Here is a 23,257-nt window from a genome sequence, read left to right as displayed (position 1 = left end):
AGGGACGGCTCTTACCCATAGTCAACATAGGCGGTGGGTAAGGGTCCCATTTGTTGCCAAGAAATAAGGGCCCCGAACTGGACCATGCCCACTACCAATTATATCACTAGCCCAAGTTTTTATTTTTATTTTCTGCTTAAAACACTAAAAGTTCGGCCCAGGAATGGTCACTACCCACTAAATCACTAGCCCACGTTTTTATGTTTTTATGTATTTTTTTGCTTAAAACATTAAATATTCAGCCCAATCAGTAAAGCCCAACTAACTAAGCCCGAAATAGAGACAAAAACCACTTGTTTTCTTCAATTCTTTTTCGGAGTATTTTTTGTGTTTCTCCAAAAAAAAAAAAAAAACTAAACGTACACTAGTTTGGGGAGCCAAACCCCATTTTTGGAGCTCGCCTAGAGCCATCCAAAACTCAGCCGGCCCTGGATCAGCAGAGTTTTAAATTGGGATGCACACCTCGTAGCCAGATGGGACCCTTACCATCAGCTACAAAGATGCAATCTTCCAGCTTGTTTGCTAGATCAAAACTTTATGCCTGTAACCCTTTAGTGACTATATCATACCTATATTAATATCCGTTTCTCCCAAGATGCTCATAGGGAGCCACATCAGCAAAAATTTTAAAATAGTCCCTATTTGAAAAATAATTACTTGCTTTCTTACCAAACTAACCCTGAATTTGGCCTGCTCTCTAATTTAATATAAATTAAAATTGTCCTTTCATGTGTTATGCTAAAACAAAAAACAAAGCTACGCATTATTTCATTATTTCAAATGTACGCATGGGATAAAAAAAAACAAAATTCTAAAAAACAATGGATTAGTTAATTGATATGTATTAGTTATTGGATATGGATATGGATATGTATTAGTTAATAGATATGGATATGGATTACTTATTGGATATGGATATGTTAAACTTCCAAGTGCTTCCCTTAAATATAGGCCTAGACATGATGGGTTTAAGAATAACAGGCCCGGCCACAAGTCGGGCTGCATGGCTAGTATATATATTATCTTTAAAAAAAAAAAAAAAAAAACAGCGGCTAGACTCATAAATTCATCTGGGCTCACCCGCTTAACCCAATTTCTGTGTTTTAGGCCGGCCAAGACGAACCGGGCCTGGTTTATAGTTTATACGCAGCTGAGCGCCACAGTACATTTGAGCCCACCAGTATTCTCTATACTTTGAGCAACTTAAAATGCCCCGTTCTGACGTCCAAGACTAAAAAGTAATGCAGATTCGTACCAAACTGTGAAACTGATAAACGAAATGTAAGTTTCTGAGAAATTAATATTGTGTTCACCATTACGGCATTACCATGATAAAAAATCAAACCACGGAGACACTGAGTCAAGCTTGAGTTCATGTCAACTCCATTGACAATTAATCAACTAGTGATGGGTACAGTCAACTAATGTTAAATTGATCATAACAAAAGTTCATTAGTGCTATAATTCCATTCGATTTAATTGGCTTTTTTAAACAAACTATGATCTTATTTTGAGGAGGCGTGATTGGATTGATTTTGGTTGGACATTGTCGTGGGCAAATATCGTCAACCCGATATTCCAGCCCGAGTATGGCGATATATCGATAATTGGTAAGTAAGTTTGTACATTACAGGTTTAAGGCGGGAAAAAGAAGAAAGAAGAAGAGAATGGACACGCGGCAAGTATTAATTGGTCAAAGCTATTCTCAAAGTACTATAAAAAGACGGGAAAAGAAGAGATTGATTCATTCCAAAATCATTACAAAAATGTGTAAAAGAAGAACGAGAGAGAGAGAGAAAAAAAAAAAAAGGAAAATTGTAACCGACACTGTTCAATAATAACAAGATTCATTTCCATTTTGATTCAATCTTTATCTTCATCTTTAGTTCTTCATTTCTTTTCAATCAAAGCTAGTTTCTCTGATCACTACATTGGCGCCGTCTGGGTTAAAAGACAAAAATCGATTGTTTTGTCTTTCGTTTTCTTTTTCTTTGACCGAATCCATTGATTGAAATCTTGGTGAGGAAGAGAAACGGGTCGTAAGATCAGTGAGGAATTAAGGATCAAGAAAGAACATTCTTTTCTTGGTTTCTTTGGTTAAAGAAAGTAATCAAGATGCCTCCAAAGCGTGCTACAGCAAGTAAAGCAATGATGGTGAATGAGGGAAGCACTTCTCAGGCTGTGTCTAAGAATGAGGAGCGAAGAACTCGAAGATTAACAAGCAGGATAATAGAAGAAGTAGAGGAAATGCAAGAGAAAGAAGTGTCTTTGAAGGACTTGCTAAGAATGATGAATGAATTAGAAAAGCAAAATTAGATGTTAATGGCTGAGAATAAATCAATAAGGGAAGAGAAGGAGAAGCGTGCTGAAGACGCTATGTATGAGAAGGATGATAAGGAATCGAGTTCAGGAACTCCAATAGTGCGAAAGAGTCATCTCGAGGAGAGGAGAATGAGTCATATCAAGGAAGTACAATCTGTAGCGAGAACGACTTCGAAAGAGGTGAATGAAGAAGAAGGTAAAACATTAGTCACGAAGGCGATGGTGCGGGAAATGATGCAAAAACAATTAGGGAATTAGTTATTGGAAAAGGTATCGGCATCGATAAGAAAGCCGGCAGATGATGTCGGTAGAAATCCATTAAGAAAGGAGATAGAGAGGGCCTCGTTACCTCCGAAGTTTAAAAATCCAAAATTGAGCCAATATGAAAGAGCTACTGACCCCATGGATCATTTGTTTAGTTATCGACATCAGCTCTTGATATATCAGGGCACCGAATATTGGGATAATGTATTATGTCGATCATTTTCGTCAAGCTTGAAAGGGAAGGCATTAAAGTGGTTTTGTACAATTCTAGAGGGATCCATTTCATGCTTTCGAGAGATTGAAGAAAGGTTCCTTACTAATTATGGTCACCAAAGGGTGAAGCCAAAGCAGGTTTCAGCCTTGTTCCAATTGAAGCAAGCAAAGAAGGAGTCATTAAAAGATTTCTTAACAAGGTTCAAGGCTGAAACGTAGTCAGTGGAAAGATTGGATGAATCAGAAATGACAGCTGTCATAGCTTTTCAAGCTGGAGTAATACCAGGATCTTATATGCATAAGTATCTGTTGAGGAAAGAAGTGAAAACTTTGCAAGAGTTGTATGATAAAGTGGATAGAGATATTATAGTAGAAGAGGGGTTGAGAACCGCCACGGTGTAAGCGGTATTGCATGTCACCGACACGGGGAAAAAAGAGAAAGATAATAATGATCGCTGTGAGAATCGAGATTCCTCGAGGTCAGATAACAAAAGACCTCAAGAGCATTATACAAATCGAGATAATCAGCCTCAACAGCGAAGAAAGTATGGCGACAGAACATTGAAAGAAAAGCTTGATCCTAGTAATTTCATAGCTTTAAATTCCACACCAGAAGATATTTTGCGGAGAATAGCTAAGGAAGATTTTGTGGTGTGGCCGAAATACACTCTTAGAGAAATGAAAGGAAAGCCTTATTGTCAATTTCACAAGATTGAGAACCACGAGACTAATAGGTGTCTCCAGTTATTAAAAGAGATAGACAGGCTAATGAAAGATAGGAAGCTGAGAGAGTTTCGTGCTGATGTTAGACCTGCAGAGACAGTGACCATAAGGGAGAAGCCATTGGGCGTAATAAACATGATTTATAAGGGGAAAATTCCTCAGAAAAAGGTTTTTCGAGATAAGATAAGGAAGATCTCGACGGTCAAAGAAGTGCTCGAGGTCAATATCGAACCAGTACCGGTGAGCCAGCAGCTAATATCGGCTAGCATTCCTGGGGCAATCATGTTCGTACCGGAGGACTTGTCTAAGGTAATGCTGCCACATGATAATGCGTTGCTAATCACTTTGCGCATTTTGGGTTACGATGTACAGAAGATATTAGTGGACTGTGGTAGTTCAGTTAATATTTTATTTTGGAAAGCGTTCAAAAGAATTGGTCTCGATGAGTCACATTTAAAACCACCAAAGTTCAATTTATATGGTTTTAATGGAACTTCTACCAAACCTGCTAGAGAGATAAAGTTGCCAGTTCGAGCTGGGCCTCAAACGGTGATGACGAAATTCGTGGTCATCAAGCACCAATCTGATCTCAATGCCATATTGGGAAGGAAATGGATACACAAAATGCGTGTTGTGCCTAGTACATTTTATCAAGTTCTCAGATTCCCAACTGTATATGGACTGCACGAGATCATGGGTGATCAGTCCGGATCAGAAAAATGTAATTTTATCACAGTAAAGGGAATGATGAAAAGGAAAAGTCAAGACACTGGGGGCGTCTTGGAGAATTCCGCTTAGCAGTTACAGCAAGCTTTACCTACCAATACCAACATGCAGATACAGGAGTAGGTAAAGTTCACTCAAGAGATGAACACACATGAAGAACCACCATGGGAAAGAAAAATAATAGAGGCGGTGGAGAAGATTAATATTGGTACAACAGAAAGTGAGCGCCATACGTTCGTTAGCACAGAAATGGCTGAAAGTATAAGAAAGGAGTTGGTGATATTCTTGAAAGAGAATTAAGATATTTTTGCATGGTCAATGTCGGATCTCACCAGTATCGAACCAGATATATGTTCGCATAAACTGAATATGAAAGAAAATGCAACTCCAGTGCATCAAAAGCATAGAAAAGTAAGGCCAATGTATGAAGAAGCTGTGCAAGGGGAGATACAAAAGATGTTGGATAATGACATCATCAGAGAAGTTGAGCATTCTGAATGGGTAGCAAACATAGTGGTTGTGCCCAAGAAAGATGATAGAGTTCGAATTTGTGTTGACTTTACCGATGTGAATAAAAAGTGTCCAAAGGACCACTATCCATTGCCTAGAATTGATGAATTGGTCGACCGAACAGCTGGTTTTGAGTTGATTAGTTTTTGCGATGGGTATTCAGGATATTTTCAGATTCTAATGGTTATGATAGATCAATTAAAAAGGGCATTCGTGGTCAATGGAGAAATATACTGTTTCATCAGAATGTCATTTGGATTGAAAAATGCGGGAGCCACTTACCAAAGGCTAGTGGAGAAGATGTTCAAGAAACTCATCAAATGTATTGTCAAGGTCTATATCGATGATATGGTCATCAAGTCTATAAAAGCTGGAGATCACATAAAGGACCTCGACACTGTATTCAGAATATTGAGAGAGTTTAATATGAAGCTTAATCCTGAAAAATGTACTTTTGGGGTCAGTTCTGGCAAGTTTTTGGGATACATAGTTACGAAGAGAGGTATCGATGCTAATTCTGATAAAATACTAGCGCTTCAACAAATGCCATCACCTACAACTCGAAAGCATATACAAAGGCTAACGGGAAGAATAGCGACGCTCAATAGATTCATATCCAGAACTTCTGATTGTCGTAAGCCACTTTTTAAGTTGCTTAAAAAGAATGTCAAATTATGTTGGAATAAGGAATGTGAAGAAGCATTTTTTGAATTAAAGAAATATCTCCAAGAAATGCCAACTTTGACAAAGCCAGATGAGGGAGAAAGTTTGCTTATTTATTTAGCTGTATCGGATTTTACGATAAGTTTTGTCCTCATGAAAGTAGAAAATGGATTGAAAAGACCAGTATATTTTCAAAGTAAAACAGTGCTCGAAGCGGAGACTCGATATTCAATGATAGAAAAGTATGCCTTGTCACTTTTATTCTCATCTTAAAGATTGAAGCCATATTTTCAAACACATTCGGTGATCGTGATGACGAATCTCCCATCAAAGCAAACTCTGGTAAAAACTGCTAAGTCAGGAAAGATGTCTAAATGGTCTGTGTTAATAAATGAATTTGGAGTCGAGTATTGAAACCGTGTATCATAAAAGAGTCAGGTACTGACTGATTTCTTGGCTAATTTTCCATCTGAGGATGCCAGTTAGGGCATGGAAGAAGAAGAATTCACAATGCTGCAAGAGCCTGAAGATATTATCGATGCAGACGATCCATAGGCAGGAACAAGTGGTTGGAGACTATTTGTTGATGGATCCTCTGGAGGAAAGGGGTGTAGCATTAGAGTAGTGTTGGTTACTCCTGAAAACCCAAGGCTCGAGACTACAATAACATTGGGTTTCCATGCGTCCAATAATGAGGCTGAATATGAAGCCTTAATAGTTGGTCTCGAGATGGCTAAATCTCTCAATATAAAAGAGTTATCGATTTTTAGTTACTCGATGCTAGTGGTCAGCGAGATAAATGGGGGATACTCGGCAAAATGTGAAAATATGGTTGATTATTTGAATTTTATAAAATCCAAGTTGAAAAATTTCAGTAAAATAAGACTGCAGCATCTCCATAGAAATGAGAATAGGCATGCGGATGCCTTATCATATGTTGCAACGATGCTGGAAAACACAGAAGGTCGTACTCTGCATATAAGAGTTCAAGAAAAGCCAACCATCGACATTGACGATTCAGCAGTCATGGAGATTGATACACTGGGAGCGTCATGGATGGAAGCATATATCTCATATTTAGCTGATGGGAAAGTAGTGGAGGACAAAAATGAGCCCAGAAGAATCAAGTCTGGCACCCAAAGATATGTATTGGTTGATAATGAATTGTATCGAAAGAATCCTGGAGGTCCACATTTGAAATGCATATCGAATGAGAATGTGGAATTTTGATCCGAGCAGGTCACTTAAATTTATCTTATGTTTTTGGTCACATAAAAACAATTGGGGTTGCTGCCCAGAATCGAACTGGGGACATTGAGCAGGTAAACTATCGGTGCAACCAGTGCACTACAGAATTCGTTGTACTCTCAGTGTTTTCTAACGGATATTAACATTAGGTTATATAAGAAAAAGTTTATAAAATAATTTAAAGAATAAAAAGAAATAAAGTAACGGATAACCTGATCACTAACACTTATATCCGTGACAACATTGCTTACGAATATATCCGTTAGTAATGAAAATTTTGGTATGTTACAAATTTATCATTCTGGTGTAGTGATTCATTGTTCATACCCCCAATTATGAGCATTATCTATGTGATTGTTCATATCTCCAATAGGTATGAACACTCATTGTTCATAGCTAAAGTTTGTAATTGGGGGTATGAACAATGAGTGTTCATAGCTCGCATTGTTTATAGCTCGCATGTTTTGTATATGAACAATGATTGTTCATACTATTACCCCGGGTTGTTTCGGTTGGGCCGGGCTATTTATTTTTTATCTTTAAGGGTATACTTGACCTTTCATCTATCCGAGCAGTTGTTATTTCGCGTCAAGGGTAAACTTGAACTTTCATCCACCCGGTCTTTTGACTGATTAAAAAAAAATGTGTCCTCTACAGTTACTTTTTCAGACGATTTGTCCATGAGAGTCGCTCGCATGAAATATAACAAACTATCAGGGATTCAGGGTTGAGATATTGACCTATATGTCGCATACAATATAATCTTCCTCATGAATTGCATTCTAGCTTAGGTTGGAGGTGCTTTTTTAGCAGCGACTGATCAAATACCGTACCGCATTCACATTTGGTAACTTCCTATGAAATAGCCCTGTCACAGAAACAGACACTGCCAAGGGATCAAGGCATATACAAGAAACAACTTAAATAATTACTTAATTAAGAGTGCCTTATTAACCGAAATTGCATTAGCACCATTGATTTTTACGTTACACCAAATTAATGAAGTGATAGCATCTTAAAAACCGAAGAACTAAAAACTGGATTTGGCATTAGGTTGATTTAGCTACTTTGTACCGAAGCTTATACAATAACATAGAAATTCCATCTGAATATGGATGTGTAAGTTTGTACACGTACTCAGACTTGCAATGCTGATAGACTTAGAGTACGCTATAAACTCCAAAAGAAAAGTACTTGATAATCAAGCACTGCCAAATACAGCCAAAGCTTTCAAAATTGGGATTGTTACCTTTTTGAAGAGTGATCGATAGAGAGGTTGAAGTTGAATTGGGAGAGAATGGTATGGCAGCGAGGGTGCAGTATCTTCGTAAGGTTATAGAAACATTACAAGCTTTCTTTTTGCAGGTTTTATCTGTGTCCGTAAACTTTGGAATAAGTATTAATAGCCACCATATTGTATAACAGTGCAGTGTTTTCTTCGGGTTGGCCCATAAGGCATACATAATTACTGCACATTTCTTTGTTCATGGAGTGACTCTCAAATACAAAAATGCTGAAAAAGTAACTCTCAATGACACCTTTTTATTTTTGTAACTCTCAAGGACCGGATAGATAAAAGTTCAAATATACCCTTGACGCGAAATAAAAAACGGATCGGGTAGATGAAATGTCAAGTATACCCCTGACGTGAAATAATTAACAGCTCGGCCCAGACGAAACGACCTGGTGTATTTAGTATGAACATTGAATGTTCATAGTCTTTGGATATGAACATTGATTGGGTATGAACATTCAATGTTCATAGTCCTTTGGGTATGAACATTGAATGTTCATAGTGAACATTCAATGTTCACAGTCCTTGGATATGAACATTCAATGTTCATAGGCCTTTGGGTATGAACATTCAATGTTCACAGTCCTTGGGTATGAATATTGATTGGGTATGAACATTCAATGTTCATAGTCTTTTAAGTATGAACATTCGATGTTCATAATCCTTGGATAAGAACATTCAATGTTCATAAGGATTATGAACATTGATTGGGTATGAACATTCAATGTTCATAATTCTTTGGGTATGAACATTCGATGTTCATAGTCCTTGGTCATTTGGGTATGAACATTGAATGCTCATGGTCTTTGGATATGAACATTGATTGGGTATGAACATTGAATGTTCATAGTCCTTTGGGTATGAACATTCAATGTTCATACATCAATATATTGTATAAGGTACATTCACCTATTTGGATATGAACAATCATTGTTCATACACCAGCAGAAGATATGAACACTCATTGTTCATAGTAAAATGACAGAAAAGGTAAAATTGGAAAATATTTATTTTAAATCCGAACCATTTGTCCTTGAGGGTTATTTTCATGAAAGGGTATAACTGGCATTTAAAAAAAGTAAAATGGCTGGGCCAACTTATTTTGTCCTTGAGGGTTACTAAATTTGAAATCGTGGGTTCGTGAGTTACTAATTGCTAGAATTTGTCCTTGTGAGTTACTAACCAAAAATCGTGTCCTCTAGACTTCATTTTCTCCAAAATTGGGTGTTAGGCCAAATTTTTTGTTCTTTGTTTTGCACCATTGTCCAAAGTTCCGTTTTTCTTGTGAAAGATTGCATTTTAAACATGAAAGGATTTTTTTTTAATGATTTAAAAAGAAAAAAGTGCAGTGGTGTGGTGACTGATCATCTGTTTTTTAAGTGGCCTAGTCAAAGTGATGATAAGATTGTGTGACAAATTCATCTATTGGATTGTCTTTAGGAATTTTTAAGAGATGGTGTTTTTATTTAAAAGAACAGGGAATTGGTTCCTATTTGTTTTAATGAGATGGCTGACTGGACTAAACCGAAGGATTGATAATTTGTTTCTATTGTACCCTCGTCTGTTTATTACTTTATTTCATAGCTTAACATGCAAGATTGGCGGATGTAGAAAGTCAGATATTGTTTTTATGTATAGAAGCGGCCCGCTTTCGATAAGGCATGCATAGAGCGCGACCTGAGCCTCAGACGTGACCAAGTTCCAGTAGCTTGAGCGCGACCCACGTTCGTCTCCAGTACAAACAGAGCGCGACCCGCCTCATGTTCCTCAAGTCACCGACTGTTTTGTTTCTTATTTTGTAACCTCTATATAAACCACTTTAGAATTCAATCAAGTAAATATTGAACTGTATTGAATTGAATCCTCTCGTTTAACATGGTATCAGAGTCAAACCATTGAAATCTGTTGCGTATTACAACCATTAATCAAACTATCCTTGAATCTCAAAAAAAAAAAAAAAAAAAAAAAAAAAATCCAAAACCTAAACCCTAAACCTAAATTTTTCGTTTTTTTATGCAATGGCTGACAACAATTTTTCAAACGTCATTCATCACCACTACACCCCACAAGACAACTCAGCGTTCCCAAAATCTATTTCATTAGATGAGTCCAACTATACTATATGGGCTCCTCTCATGCGGATGTGTATTGGAGCAAGGGGAAAGATTAGTTTTTTTACTAGCGCAAAGGTTGAACCGGATATGAATTCGACCGAATATGAAGTTTGGGCAACAGATAATGAAAAGGTGAAAAGTTGGCTTATTAATTCTATAGAGATTTCTCTTATGAATCAATATATTCGTCTTCCCATCGCGAAAAAGACATTTGGAAGGTCGCCGAGAAGACCTTCTATGATGACTCATGAAATTCGAATTTTTGAATTGAATCTGAATGAAGTGCTTTGAAGCGGGCGAATGGGAGACCTATTCCTTCCTATTACAACGAATTGGTGGCCATGTTCCAGGAGATTGATCAAAGGGTGACCTCCCAGAATAACAATGTTGCAGCTGTAGTCCAGAACACGTCAATAATGTCCAGATTGTGGGATCATATGTTTTTGCGTGGACTCGATTCGGAGCATGATTAGGTGCGTAGAGAGATTCTTCGCAAGGACCCTAAATTTTCCTTGGGGCAAAGCAATGCTTACATTCACAAGGTACAATCGGAGAAACAGGCTATGGGATACGTTGTATCAACTGAATCCTCTGTCTTGGCTGTTCATAGCAAGACAATTACTTCACCTGGTTTCTCTGGTTCTTCACGCCACCCTAAAGGTAAATCCAATCCTTATGCAGATAAAAAGTGCAGTGTTTGTGGAGAATTGGGTCATAACAAGGAAAGATGTTATGAAGTGATTGGCTATCCTGATTGGTGGGACTTCGCAAAGAGGTCACGAAAGAATATAAGCAAGGCTGCCATTGCTAATGCTGTGCATGGACATCCAGACCATGCTTCGGCTAATGTAACTCAATCAAGTATGAATGGTAAGGTTATTTCGAATAGTACATGGATAATTGATTCGGGTGCATCTGACCATATGACAAATGACCCTAGCCTTGTGGAAGGTCTTAGAGCTTCATCTCAAACCGCTGTTTCTACTGTAGATGGCACTCGAACTCCGGTTAGCGGAGAAGGTTCTATTGTATTATCTAAAACCCTCACTCTTGATTCTATCTTAGTTGTTCCATCCCTTGCTTATAACCCATTGTCTGTTTGTCAAATCATTCTAGCACTTACATGTACTGTGACGTTCTATCCATCCTTCTGTGTTTTTTAGGACATTCTGACTCGACAAGTCCTTGGTTATGGTGTTAGAAGGGGGAAACTATACTATCTGGATTTGACAGAAATTGGAGAGAAATAGAAGAATTCTCTGGGGCAAGCTAATCAGGTCAATAGGGTCGAAAATGCAAAAGAAGTTGTGTGGTTATGGCATCGTAGGTTAGGTCATCTTTTGTTTAGTTATCTTAAGAGGTTACAACCTCAGTTATTTTCAGTTGTTAGTGATTCTGAGTTTCACTGTGATATTTGTGAATGGCCAAGAGCCACCATATTTCATATTCACCAAGTATTAATAGATGTCCGGTTCCTTTTATGAAAATTCACTCTGATGTTTGGGGTCCTGCTAAAGTTTCGTCATTTTCTGGAGTTCACTATTATGTGACTTTTATTGATGATTGCACTCGCATAACTTGGATGTCATTACTGAAAAACAAAAGTGATGTATATGAGATGTTTACTGGGTTTTACAAAATGGTGGCGACACAGTATCAACAATCTATCAGGGTTTTTCAGTCTGATAATGGTGGCGAATTTGTGAATGGCCTCATGTCTGAATTTTGCCGGTCAATTAGAATTCGTCATCAAACCTCTAATTCAGGTACCCCCAACAAAATGGTTTAGCATAACGGAAGAACAGGCAGTTGTTGGAAGTTGTTCGTGCTTCCTTGTTTGGCATGAATGTACCTCAATCCTATTGGGGTGAAGCAGTGAAATCAGCAGCCTATGTTATAAATCGTACTCCCTCACGGGTAATTGAGTTCTAGAATCCATATCAGAAACTCCATACACTTTTGTCCATCCCATCCATGCCTAACTTGGAGCCTCGGGTGTTTGGATGTACAGCTTATTTCCATATCTCACAACCAGAACAAAGTAAACTTGATCCTCGTGTGAAGAAGTGTATTTTTGTGGGTTATGCCGAGTTTCAGAAAGGGTATAGGTATTATGATCCAATTACTGACAAGATGCATATATCTCTTGATGTCTCATTCCATGAATCCAACCCGTATTACTCAGGGGGAGTTTCCCAGTCTTCCCTTCAGGGGGAGAGTGCCGGTGAAGGGAATTCTGATGTCTTTGGGGCAATTGGAACACTTGGAGGAACGATTTGAAGTTCCTGAAGTAGAAATTGATTCTGTAGCAGTAGAGGCAGAAGCACATGATCCGGATGTATCTAAAACTGTAGTACAAGACATTTCCCCTTCTACATCAATAACTGAAGATCTCGATCAGAATGATCCGCATCAGGTACCTCCTATAACCGTTAATGAATTTGTTGGGTTAGAAAGTCTTGAACCTAGATAATCACAAAGAACTAGTAAGGGAGTTCCTAAGAAACAATATGAACCAGACATCAAAGTCAATGCCAAATATCCTATAGCTAACTCTATGTCTAACCATAGTCTTTCTGAGTCACATGCACTTGTCCTAAATCAATTATCTACTGTATCTATTCCTAGTAATGTGCAGGATGCTTTGAAAGATTCAAAATGGAAGAAAGCAATGAATGAAGAATTGGAAGCCCTTCAAAAGAATGTAACATGGGAGGTAGTTGGTATACCTGTTGGAATGAAGACTGTTGGATGTCGTTGGGTGTTTACTGTGAAGCTTAATGCAGATGGAACTATTAATAGATATAAAGCGAGATTGGTTGCCAAGGGATGCACACAGCGTTATGGAATTAACTATGAGGAGACTTTCGCACCTGTGGCGAAAATCAATATGGTCCGAATTTTAATTTCGCTTGCAGCAAATAAAGACTGGCCCTTGCACCAGCTTGATGTGAAGAATGCATTCCTAAATGGGAATTTGGAGGAAAAAGTATACATGGATATGCCTCCAGGTGTGAAGAACCATCCCAAAGATGTTGGGAAGGTGTGTAAACTAAAGAAGGCTTTGTATGGCCTGAAATAGTCTCCAAGAGCTTGGTTTGGAAGACTTACACAGTCAATGAGAGTTTTGGATCTGACGAGCAATTCGACCATACCTTGTTTATCAAACACAAGGATGGTAAGATTACAGCTCTAATTGTGTATGTTGATGACATGATCGTTAAAGGGGATGATCCGAAGGAAATAAATGAATTGCAGAAGTATTTGTCGGAAGAATTTGAAATGAAGGATCTAGGACAACTGAAGTATTTTCTGGGTATTGAAGTTGCAAGGTCTAAAAAGGGGATTTCACTCTCACAGAGGAAGTATGTCCTAGATTTGCTTGCTGAAATAGGAATGTTGGATTGCAAACCTATGGAGACACCCATTGAGATGAATCATGGACTCGCCATTCATCCTGATCAAGTTCCTACTGATAAAAGAAAATATCAGCGTCTTGTAGAAAAGTTAATTTATCTCTCTCATACTAGACCTCATATTGCTTGTGCTGTGAGTGTGGTTAGTCAGTTTATGCATTGTCCTAGTGAAGAACATATAGATGCAATCTATCGTATCTTGAAGTATTCGAATAAGGCACCTAGCAAAGGTTTACTGTTTGGAAAGTATGATGTGTTGGATATTGTAGGATACACAGATGCAGATTGGGCTGGTGATAAAACTGATAGACGTTCTACATCAGGATATTTCACTTTTGTCGGTGGAAATCTTGTAACTTGGCATAGTAAGAAGCAGAAAATTGTTGCCAGATCGAGTGCAGAAACTGAATTTCGAGGTCTGGCACAGGGAGTATGTGAATTGTTGTAGATCCGTACTGTCTTGATGGAATTAGGCTTCAAGCTTCAAAAGCCTATCTATGGATTTACATTGTGATAATCAAGCAGCCATTCAAATTGCACATAACCCAGTTCATCATGATCGAACAAAGCATGTGGAGGTTGATCGTCATTTTATTAAAGAAAATCGTGACAGGAAGGTTATTCGTTTTCCATTCGTAACCTCAGAGGAGCAATTAGCTGATGTTCTTACTAAAGGTGTATCTCACAAAGTGTTTGACAGCTCAGTTGACAAGTTGGGCATGATTGACATCTATGCACCAACTTGAGGGGGAGTGTAGAAAGCTGTATATTGCTTTTTATGTATAGAGGCGCCTGCACGCTTCCGATAAGGCATGTATAGAAGCGACTGCTACCAAAGCGTGACCAAGTTCCAGTAGCTTGAGCGCGACCCGCGCTCATCTCCAGTACAAACAGAGCGTGACCCGCGCCTCGTGTTCCTCAAGTCACCGACTGTTTTATTTCTTATTTTGTAACCTCTATATAAACAATTGTAACCACTTTAAAATTCAATCAAGTAAATATTGAACTGTATTGAATTGAATCCTCTGGTTTAACAACAGAGTCTTACTCGACATTAAAGCTTTGCTGTAGTTTTGGTGCTCAAGGTTCTCCGCAAAAAAGAATTATTAATTCGAAATGATGATCTTTGATTGGAATACTCTTTAAGTACTAATGGGATTTAATTCGGATACTAGGGACAATATGTGGAGCCTGTTCCACTCTGTTCACTTAGTTATTTCTAGATTAGTAATCTTCACATAAAGATCTCCCTCATATGTGCATGGTCTGTAATCTGTACTTTGCGATATCAATGGAAGTGTTATTTATCAAAAAAAAAAAAAAAAAAAAAAAAAAAAGGCAGAGTAACTTAATTCTTCCCTATCCTTGTGTCATTGTACTGTCAAAAAAAAAGTAAAAAACTGTGTTAATCCATAGGTTAAAATAATCCAGGTACCGACTGTATCATAGCTAGGAATAACACTTTCAAAAAGGTTATTTGCAGTATGTTTCTATCTTAACTTCTATAGAATTTGAAATTTTTGGACAACATCATGATCATCCACCTTTAATATTTGACGGGTCATATTATATGTAAGAGCATCTTTAGGAGTGATACCAACCTAGCATCAAACACCAAATTTCTAATAATTTGGTGTTTTTTCAACTTCAGGAGAATCACATGTTGATGAAAACACCAAACCAAACACCAAATCGGCCAATATTTGGTTCTAGTTTTGGTGCTGTATCAAATCACTCACGCGGTTTTAGAAAAACCGTGCGGTTTTGCCAACACCACGTGGGCTTGGGCTAGATTGTGGGCTTCAATCACGTGATTTTGCCAAAACCGCACGAGAGATCGGGAAATAAAAAAAATAAGAAAGTTGATAGCGCGGTTTTTCAAAAACCGCGTGGGTTTGGGCGCACTTTTAAGATGGGTTTCACTGGCGCAGTGTTGGAAAAACTGCGTGGGCTATATGGCGCAGTTTATCCAAAACCGCGTCATTTGATATCGAAAATTTGATGTTGCTCCTAAAGATGGGTGGTGTTTTTTTGGTTTAGTATTTGGTTTGGTTCAAAATTTTAGTGTTTTTTTGGTTGCTCTCCTAAAGATGCTCTAAGTATATTAACCACAATCAGCAAGTCAAACGTGCGTAAGTGACAGTTTGTTTGGCTCAATTTCTCTTGTTCGGTACGATGGAAAAAGATCATATATAACAACCTTGGTTAGAACAGAGTTTGCTGAAACAAAACCGTTCTACAAAACCCTGCCACTTATAAATGAGCCAGCTGCACCCTGCAAATTAGGATTTCGGACATGTGGAGTTTAAACATGGCGACATGCCCATGAATCAAATGTTCGCATAATACATACTATTTCACCTTTATGTTATGAAAAATTCAGTAAGAAAGGCATGATTGAGGGGGTGCAAGTGGATATCTAAATAGGTTTTCTCTTAAACGGATACGGACATGTCTGTGGATAGGGGTACAAGTGGATATCCAAATATTCGAATCTGATTCGAATTAGGACATGTATGTGGGTAGGGGTGCAAGTGGATATCTAAATATTCGAATCCAATTCGTATTCGTATTCGAAAAATTGGATATTATCCAAAAATTTCAAATTCGGATTCGGATAATTTTAATGCCCAAGCTGGTTTCGGATATATATTCGGATACTGCCATATCCGCATCCGATAATATCCGATCCGATTTAAAAATTAATAGTTATTATATATAATTAATTTTATTTATTTTTTATTATATAAAATCATAAACTAATAATATAAAACTATAATAACCAAATAATAATAATAAATGACAAATATATATATTTATACTAGTTTTTATAGTGGTAAAATTAATTATTCAAAGTAAATAAAATTTTAATTTTTAGATCAGATATTATCCGATATTCGAAATCGGAATCGGATAAATTTTTTAATATCCGTCAGATTCGGATTCGAATATCAGTATAAATTTTCAAATTCGGATTCGGATACAGACATATCCAAATCCGAACTCATCCGTTTGCACTCTTATATGTGGGGCAGCTTAATAGTGTCATTAACAACTTATATAGCATATTGAATAATTTTTTGATTTATGCTTATTAATTTATTCGTGGGCAGTTTATATATGACACTATATGAGTTGTGAAAAACACTATATAATATTTCCGTAAACGGACAATCCGTTTAAGAGAAAGTCGCCTGGGTATCTAAGTATGTAACATCAGAATGTTTTTATATGGCAGCGAACGAAAGCAAATTCGGTAAAATTTTTCGGTGATGATATCAGAGGTCTGGTGGTCGAACCCGACATCAAAGAGTTTGAGTTACTGATCTCATTTAAAACAGACTTTTGTCGAACCCGCATCAAAGAGTTTGAGTTACTGATCTCATTTAAAACAGACTTTAATAAGTAAATATCAAATTCTTCAACCATTTGCAATTTTTAATACTCGGAGTTAGTTTTGATTGAATTATGATCCAAAAAGGAAAAAGAATCAAATAACCATTCTATGATAAAAATAGAATAACTGATATCATTTAAAACAGACTTTAATAAGTAAATATCAAATTCATCAACCATTTGCAATTTTTAATGTGCATGTTATCATGTTACTGATAACTTAGGCCTTTGTAGCCAATAAAAAAACACGAAAGCAACTCGTCTTTATGGACCATCCCAATACAATGGAAGAAATGGACAATGTCCTGTTCAAGGTTATACTTTGTGTGGTACACGAGTTATTTTCACAGTTGGGGCCGGCGTTATCTGCTAAAAAAAAGTTTGAAGTTAGTTTCAACCCCACATCTAACTCTCTTATCTAAATGAGTCCTAGCTAGTACATGTTAGTCTGAGGTTAATATCTTTTATAAGTCTTCAATTTTTGTGATGTGATTTGTGTGACCAGATTGAATTGGTCCAGTCTAGGCGTCCATTAATTATGGCGTCATATTTTTACTTTCTATTTTCGTTTTATTTTATTTTTCTAGAATTTTAGTTTATTTGGAAAGTTAATTAGGATTTTCTTTTGCTTTGAGATTACTTGGGCCTCTTTTTTGCAGTAGTTGTTTTGAATAATAAATAGTTGTTCTTAGTTAGCCTTTTTTCATGGCTTCGTTACAAATTAAATCGTTTCCGCATCTAAGATTTCTATCATGTTGTATCAGCCATTTGTTTTGATCGATCTGCTCCCACTATTATTCTTTTATCTAACCGTCACTGCATAACCTTTTTGCTCCTGTTCAATCTGCTGTTTGCAAGCCAATATGGATCCCAGTATGCATAATAAATTGGCAAGAGTTAACGCAGCTGAACCGAAGTAAACACCATCTTTCACTACATAACATTCTCCATCCAACCATCCTTCGCCGTAAGGTTGAATTTGATTCATACTTGTAGCCACGGCCAATAACATAATCGTACATCCGAAGGTGATCCTAGACGAAGACAATCAAAAGAGATTTTTATATTGCTACCCAATTCAAAGTATTTCTATTTTTATATTAATACAGAGATTGCATTCATAGTGATGGATCAGTAACACTAGCATTATTCCGTATTGTGGTCTACTTTAAATACATGAATTTGTGATGGTTCTTATGTTTCTCGGTAAATAGTATGAAATTGAATTGGCCTGAACGATAGCCTACCAAGAGAGAATCATCAGACTAAATGGTATTCTTTGTTTCCATGCAATGATATTTTTTCCTCTAGAGCAAAATATCAATGTGTTTCCAATGATCTGAGCAGACAAAAGACTGGTGGATGCAAAGGCTCCCAATACGAATGCTGGGCTAATAGGCAAATGACATGACATACCATCCAATTTCATATCCTTAGCCTACAAAAACAAGTATATATCAATACATAACATGCTGATGTTCGTAGACCGAGAATTAAAAGCATGACAAAAATATTACAAGAACAAGCTCCGTGGATAAACATATGCCATACACACTAGAAATGTAAACTCACCTTTGATCTCTTGAATTCTGAGGCAATACACGCAGAAAAAGCAACAAGGCCAAAGAAGATGATAACAAAATACATCAGCCCATGTTGGCGTTTCTTCATTTGAGCTTGTAAATTAAATTAAAGAGGACATCCCAGTGGATTAAAACAAAGGCGCGCAGAAGCTTGCAATCAATTGGGAGGAAGCTGGGAATGGTGGTCACTCTTTCCTTGGTGTTTCTTAATTTGCTTGAGGGTTGAGGGCTATTATTGATTTATTTATTGAAACTTTCTAACTATGTATTCCACTGAAGGAGAGATTCCAATCCAATTGCGATCGACATTCAGAAAGGTAGATGTAGCTGAAGTTCATCTCAGGTCCACTGAAAGTGATCAAGTCAACTACTACAATTCTACAAAGGTGGCTGCTTGCTTGCTTCCCAATAAAATTATCTTAATAAACAGCATCTAAAACTTATATGTACGTGATAGCTCCCCAGGGTGCTGTATGGATTGGATTTAGGCTCAACTAAGGTGGGTATTTTTATGAACTTTTCAAAAACACAGGAAATGAGTTTTGCCAGATCACACAAAATTAGGCCCAAACATAAACATAGAAATTGAACAATAATTATAGTTTTAGGACAAAATCAATCATTAATAATTTCGCTGTAAGGACATTTTCAAGCTAACGTTAACAAATTATTTTTTTCTTAATACCAATTATGTCCTTCTTCATTTAGCAAAAGAAAAAGAAAAAGAAAATCACCTAGTAAAACTTGAGATCTAGTTATTTCCATCTTTGAGCTAGATAGTTTGTGTGTTGAGATTAGTAATTTAAGATATGATAAAGCATCTTATTCTCTCATGACAAATACTCTTCTCACTTTGTAATCTACTTTTTCACTTTCCAATTCTAAGTTATTGTTAATTGAAGAATAATTTGGTCAATTCAATTGAACAACAATTTAATTTCCTCTTCAAATCTTCGAATCTTGTGTTAATCAATCGTGTGATTTATCTCAATTTCGATATTGTTGTCGCCGATGATATTTTTAAGTTGGGACTTGGAAATAGCAGTCCGATATACATGCAAATACCACTATACATGTATGATATGCACTGTATATGTGTAGATCGAGGTTTGGTAATTTTGGACCTACAGCCTGAGGTTGGGATTGATAGGAAGTGGTTGCACTCTTTCTTGGGATAAGAGTTGCCTACATATCAAGTTTCTCGGGGTAAACTTGAATCAAACCTTACGTAGTTTATCTCTCTCTACTTATAGATGTTTGAGCTGACCTTCCTTATTTGCTCCAGGCCGTTGTCAAGGGTAGATCCATATTGTGTGCTATCTTGATGATTCTTCATTACTCCTGATGTTACAAAGTAAATGTCTCTTTGATTAGTGCGTTGACTTAACTCCAGGATTGCGCTAGATGATTTGCTTCCATATATGGTCGAATCGAGATTCGGACGACCGAAGTTTGGGGTCGTTATGACATCTTTGGTCAAGTGGTACGAAATGGGGTGGAGATACGACCGGTGTGGACACCGCAGTCTTTGCGACATGAGCACAAAATGGAGGGTACTTACACAGCCCCCTTTATTTTATTTATTCTTTAGACAGCTGTATTATGAAAAGAAAAAAAATAAAATATAGCGTTCAACACGTGCCGCACAGCTGGCTTTGTGTGGTTTGAAAAATGTGCGGGAACTGTTGTAACTAACCCATGGGCCCCAAAATCACGACGGTTTGTGGGTGAGTTATGATTGTGCTGTGTGGGAAACCCAAACGTTTTGTCTTTTTCAAGGTTTGTGCAGCTGAAGGGTTTAGGGTCTGGCGGTGGCTTCTCATTTCTCATTCTACCAACAAGAGTCAAGAAAGCAGAGAAAAAAGAGAGAAAAGAGAGAAAACTAAAACTTTTTGAGTTTTCGTCTTCAGGTGCGTCTTTTAAACTTTAAAATTTGATCTCTTTGCTTCTTTTGTTATTGTAATATCGATTACTAGTGATAGTTTGAGTGGGGGAGTGGAGATTGATCAGTGGAAAGAGGGAACTGTAAGTGATGGTGATGATGGTGCTAGGGCACGTAGTGGAGGTGAGGCATCATCGTCCTCTTCATTGGAGACGATGACTGACGTGGCGGTGTCCAAGTCAGTGTAGGATAACTTTGGGGATTTGATAAGGGAGTTTGGGATTGATAGCCCCGACCTTATGATATACGACCTGAATGGTGAGAAGAATGTGTTTGGCTGTGATTATGTGCCTCGAGACGATGGGGTTGTAATTACGTATGGCCACTGAAGGCGGGGTTGAGGTTGCTGTTCTCACGTCTGACTTTAGACGTTCTAAACTTTTGTGGTAAGCCACCCTTGCAATTTGTGGGTAATAGTTGGAGGGTGCTCCGCGTGTTGGATTTGTTGAGACTTAGAGGTTATAACATCTGTTTGTCTGACGTGTTGGAGCATTTCGCTATAAAAATATCTTCTGCTTTGAATTTTGGTTTTCAAGTGATGAGGGGTAAGTCACCGGTGATTGTTGGTGTTAGTAAAGAGGAGTGGTGGCATAGGCCTCTGTTGATTGTGGGGAATTATTGTCTTCCTAGGTATGAGGTGGATAATCGTAGTGTGAGGACTGATGGTAGGTAGTTTATTTGATATGGGTCATTTTTATGTTGTAAGTTGTAGGTTGTAGGTCGTTTGTTTTGGTTATAAGTTTGATATGATGACGTTCTGATGTTTGTTTGTTTTGCAGAGGTTGTAGTTTGGAATCGTACGTCCACAGGGACAATTGAAGAGTTTGCTAGGCTGACTTTGGAAAAGAAGGTGTCTTTGTTGGGGGAGGTTGCACACTACTTCAAGAGACGAGGTGGTGTGAAGATTAACAAGAAGAAAGCTGAGCAAAAGAAGAGGGCTCGTAAGCTTGTTCTTTATATCTCTAATTCTAGCTCAGACACTAGGATGGAGAGGGAGAGCCAAAGGAAGGCACCTATTTCTGGAGTGAGAACGGCTGGAGGAGTTGCTGATAGCCGTTCTGCTTCAAGACGTTCTGAGGGGGGTGATGGTGATCGAAATGGGTCGGTGTTGTTAGGAGTGGTGATGCTCCTGCTCATTTTCGGAGGCCTCAGCTGAAGAGGTGCTCTGAGGTGGTTGAGCCTGAGGGGGTGAAGAGGACCCGAACTGAGTCTGACTAACGACCTGGTACGGTGGAAGGCCGTATTTCTTCAGGTCGGGATCTTTTGAAGAGGATGAATCTGAAGGATTTGGTTGTTGATGTGGGGGTGGCTGATGCCCGGGGCAAGAATAAGGCTAGTGAGACTGAGCCAGCTGCCCAGAAATGCAAGGGGTCAGGGAGTGTGGCCCCAGGTGACAAGGCTGCTAAGTCTGCCGTCCTAGATAGGGTAGTCAGCTACTACGACCCAGTAAATGGTTTGAGAAAGCTGGTGAAGAATAAGGACTGCAGCTTCAAGTATTTACTAGTTACTGGAGGGCTGCTGGAGAGTATAGCCTTGGATGGAGATAGGCATCAGCTAGAGAGCGGGAAGGACTTGGATGCGAACCTGAAAGATATGGATCGTTCCATCTGCTTTGTAAGTGTCCCTCCAATCTGAGCTTTTGTTTTGTGCTTTGATTTATTGTTTTATGACTTATTTTGTTGTTTGTCAGGTCCTGGCCATGTATAGGAAGCTGAAGGAGATGGCAACTATCTCCGACCTATACAAGAAGGAGCTAGATGCTGCCAAGGAGGCCTATGACAAACTGCTGGCGGCGCAAGAGGTGGAGCGTGCTGAAGTTGGGGGGCTGAGGGTTAAGGTCGGGGACTTGGCTGGTAAGGTCGCCTTGTTGCAGCCGTCTCTTGACGCTTCCAGGGTGGAGGTCGGGCATTGGGTTGCTAAGTGCAAAAATGCGTAGGCCGTTGCTAAGCAAGCTCAGAATGAATACAACGATCTGGTTGACCTGGTAAAGAGTGGTGATCTACGTTCTGGTTGATGATTACATGGAGCTAAAACGTAAGCACAAAACCCTTAAGAGGTCGGTCAAAAGTGGGGCTGCAACAGTAGTTATAGAAAGTGTTGTTGCAGATGCTAGTAGACGACCTGATCTACCCACCGACCAGAGTGCTGCTCCAGCTGCTCAACCAACTAAAGATGTTGCCACAGAAGTGCTGAATATAAGTGGTGATCCAGCTAGTGGCCCTGTTGGGGAAAAGGGCAGCCCACTGGAGCCCTTGAATGTAGAGAATCTTCCGTTTATTCAGTGATCTTTATCTTGTTGTTTTTTTATTTGAGTTTTGGTTGAAGATTCTTTGAACAAAGTTTAAATACTTCTTATTTTGATACTGATAACTGATTTTTTATTATGGGGGTGCTGAGGTTGTTTTCTCAAGATAACCTGGGGGCCTCTAACATCTAACCAAATTTGTATAAAGTAAAAATTATTTTAAATTACTTACTTATTGAGGTTGTGTTTGAGGTTGACATTGCTTCTTTTGTGTTTATGAGATGGTATATGGATGATGTAGATAGATGATGATCGTTGAACAAATACAAGCGTATCGAAACCTAATTATCCCTCAATAAGTAAAGGATGAGTAGGGTATCGTTCCACTTTTAAGTGTATGTTATGTGAAGGACAGGACTGGAAAAGGGTTTGAGGGATTAAAAACTATGATTGTAGAGATTTTAGATTCTAATGCTAAACTAAACTATTGAGAATTTATAAGAGAGAGAATTCAAGAGATTAGAATCCACCAATACTTTTGATCTATGACCCTGTGCTTCATGGTTGTTCTTACAAGTATACTACAATTAGGCAATCG

General features: G+C 38.1%; 2 protein-coding genes across 2 annotated transcripts; one reads left to right on the top strand and one right to left on the bottom strand.

The window, feature by feature from the left end:
- Window positions 1-3,477: 3,477 nt before the first annotated feature.
- LOC147507901 (uncharacterized) lies at window positions 3,478-4,320 on the top strand. Its single transcript, XM_086596568.1, has one exon. It carries the CDS (start codon window positions 3,478-3,480, stop codon window positions 4,318-4,320), a length of 843 nt encoding a protein of 280 aa, XP_086452694.1.
- Window positions 4,321-17,367: 13,047 nt separating this feature from the next.
- LOC147507900 (protein MODIFYING WALL LIGNIN-1-like) lies at window positions 17,368-18,959 on the bottom strand. Its single transcript, XM_086600558.1, has 3 exons — window positions 18,462-18,959; window positions 18,137-18,327; window positions 17,368-17,923 (listed from the first exon to the last, which is right to left on the bottom strand). Exons 1-3 carry the CDS (start codon window positions 18,558-18,560, stop codon window positions 17,692-17,694), a joined length of 522 nt encoding a protein of 173 aa, XP_086456684.1. The 5' UTR covers window positions 18,561-18,959; the 3' UTR covers window positions 17,368-17,691.
- Window positions 18,960-23,257: the final 4,298 nt, after the last annotated feature.

The sequence above is a fragment of the Coptis chinensis genome, chromosome 3, assembly GCF_015680905.1.
Source record: "Coptis chinensis isolate HL-2020 chromosome 3, ASM1568090v1, whole genome shotgun sequence".
NCBI classification, from domain to species: Eukaryota; Viridiplantae; Streptophyta; class Magnoliopsida; order Ranunculales; family Ranunculaceae; genus Coptis; species Coptis chinensis.
Note: the sequence above shows the minus strand (reverse complement) of the source record. Positions and strands in the feature narration are given on the sequence as shown.